At 53.9% G+C, this 2,668-nt stretch overlaps 1 protein-coding gene across 1 annotated transcript in view; it reads right to left on the bottom strand.

Annotated features, from left to right (window-relative positions):
* LOC103775242 (splicing factor 3A subunit 2-like) overlaps positions 1 to 1,725 on the bottom strand; it is a gene marked incomplete at its 3' end in the record, with an annotated part of 3,771 nt that extends 2,046 nt beyond the window's left edge. The window contains 3 exon segments of the mRNA XM_008942686.1: positions 265 to 311; positions 1,069 to 1,140; positions 1,565 to 1,725. Of these exon segments, the coding sequence (XP_008940934.1) occupies positions 265 to 311; positions 1,069 to 1,140; positions 1,565 to 1,690 (245 nt within the window).
* Between the last annotated feature and the right edge of the window lie 943 nt (positions 1,726 to 2,668).

The raw sequence follows: 2,668 nt of genomic DNA, 5'->3' as shown, positions 1-2,668 counted from the left end.
TTTCCCCCTCTGCTTCCTTCAGAAATTCCACAGCTGGCTTTGAACTTGAGCTCAGAATGGAGTTTGTCAGCACCACTTCTTGGAGCAGGTCTGGCTTGTGCCTCCTGGCTGAGGCCAGGCTGTTCACCACAGAACAAGCACAGCAGAATGCTCCAGCACAGTGTGGTTACTGGATAATGGAGTGTGAGATTTATAGATGCACACAAGCATCATTTTAAAGCACTCAGGTAATGGAGAGCAAAGATACAGTAGAGAAGGACTTACAAATTGGTCTGATGCTTCTTCCCCTGGGTATGTGCTAAGTAACTTCCCTGAAATCAAAAAAAACAAAAGGTCAAAGAGAATCAGGAAGAATGAACCAGCACAGGAGAGACATGGACCTACTGGAGTAACACCAGAGGAGGCCACAACAATGATGGAACCCCTCTGCTGGGAGCCCAGCAGGAGAGAGTTGGGCTGGGGCAGCCTGAGAGGAGAAGGCTCCAGCTGGGGAGACCTGCTGGGGGCTGCCAGGGGCCTGGCAGAAAGCTGGGGACAGACTTTAGCAGGGTCTGTTCGGACAGGATAAGGGGGGATGGTTTGAAACTTTAAAAGAGTGAGATTTAGACTAGAGAGAAGGAAGGTATTATTGGCACTTAGGGTGGTGAGCCCCTGGCCCAGGTTGCCCAGAGAGGTGGTCGCTGCCCCATCCCTGGAACCATTCCAGGTGAGGTTGGACCAAGCTCTGAGCACCCTGCTCTAGTTGGGGATGTCCCTGTCCCTGCAGGGGGTTGGACCAGATGAGCTTTAATGGTCCCTTCCCACCCAAACCAGACTGTGATTCTATGAAAATTAAATGCAGACAGGACTGTACCCACACTGAGAGACACTTGTCACACATTGACAAGGCTGTTTTAATCCTTAGCAGAGGGGAATCTTACTCAGAACCTGCAGACTGCTCTGTCACAAACTGTCAGGCTCAACAGACCCAAGCCTCTCCCCACCCACTGTCTCCTCAGCTGTCCAGACTCGGGCAGGGCCCAGGCTCTGAAAGCTGCTGAGATGGACACCAAGAGACATTCAACTCACCTCGTTGTTGTGCAGCGTTAGGCAAAGCTTGCATTCATAGGAGCCCAAGTGATTTTTCATAAAATAAGGGTCCTAAGAAGAGAATTATTAAAAAGTTACAAGCAAAGTATGTGGTAAACCAACAGACTAACTGAAATGCTGCTCAATTTTTCCTGCACTGGAAGAACTGAGTTCATAGATTTATACTAAGAGCCCAACACTACTTCAGGAGTATGAAAACAGGGAGAAACAGCAGCAGCTTTGTTCATTGGGGACACTGCAGGCAGCAAACAGCAGAACTAGTCCCCAAAAGACTAAAATAACACCCCAGCAGCCACTGGCACACACGAGTGCTGGCACCGCCACGCTCCGCCCTGCCGGGAACGTTTCCCATTTGACTCCCACGTCACCAGAGAGAGAATATTTCCCTCCAGTCCACGACTCTGGGGTAAATCCCACACCCCTTGAGCCATCTCACTGCAGAAGCGGTGCCTGCAGCCAGCAGCCCCGGGCTCACCTTGTTGATGTCGATGGTCTCCAGGGCCAGCTGCCGGAGCCTCTCCCGGCGGTCCCGGTTGCTCTCGGAGGCGGAGGCGACGCCCCCGCTGCCCGTCTTACCCCCTGGGCGGTGCTGGAAATCCATGGTGGGCACCCCTGGGCCTCAGCTGCTGCCAGAGAAAGAGTCTGCAAAAACAAAGGGAGAGCACTGTCAGTGATAGGTGCATGCCACCCTTCAGACCCGTCGTGGATTCGTGGAGTCACTAAGGTAGGAAAAGATCTCAAGTCCAACCATCCCCCGACGCCGCCATGGCCACTAAAACATGTCCCCAAGTGCCACGTCCACAGGATTTCTGAACCCCTCCAGGGATGGGGACTCCAGCACCCCAGAGCCAACCCCTCACCACTCTGCCAGGAAAGAAATTCTTCCTAATATTCAGTCAAAACCTCCTCAGGCACAACTTCAGCCCATCTCCTATCATCCCATTGTTGGTTCCTTGGGAGAAGAGACCAACCCCCCCCTCACTCCAGCCTCCTTTGAGGGAGCTGGAGTGAGCAGTAGTTGTCAAGAGCAATAAAGTTTCCCCTCAGCTGCTCCTCACAAGCCATGTTCCCCAGACCCCTCACCAGCTTCACTGCCCATCTCTGGACCCACTCCAGCCCCTCAAGGTCTTTCTTATCCTGTGGCACCCAAAACTGAACCCGGTACTTAGCAAGGGTCAAGACCTGTCTCGAACACTCCCCAGCCCCTCAGCAAGCATCAACACCTCCCCGCAAAGATTTCCAGCCCCTCAACAATGCCCAAAGCCCCCCTCCTAAGCACCCCCAAGCCCTTAGTGAGGGTCAAAGCTCCCCTGGAACACCCCCAGGCCCCCAGCTAGGATCACACATCCCCCAAAAGATCTCCAGCCCCTCAGCAATGGCCAGAGGCCGCCCAGACACCCTCCGTCTCTTACCTCCATCTCTTATCGGGGGTCACAGCCCCCCTCAAGCACCCCCAAGGCCCTCAGCAATGGCCAAAGTCTCCCTCGGGCACCCCCAACCCCTCAGCAAGGATCAATCCCTCCCAAAAAAATATCCATCCCCTCAGTAATGCCCAAAGCCCCCCTACACAACCTCAACC

This window comes from Merops nubicus, unplaced genomic scaffold (assembly GCF_000691845.1).
Source record: "Merops nubicus isolate BGI_N331 unplaced genomic scaffold, ASM69184v1 scaffold22286, whole genome shotgun sequence".
NCBI lineage: Eukaryota > Metazoa > Chordata > Aves > Coraciiformes > Meropidae > Merops > Merops nubicus.
The sequence above is the reverse complement of the archived record's forward strand: the minus strand, read 5'-3'. Positions and strand labels throughout refer to the sequence as shown.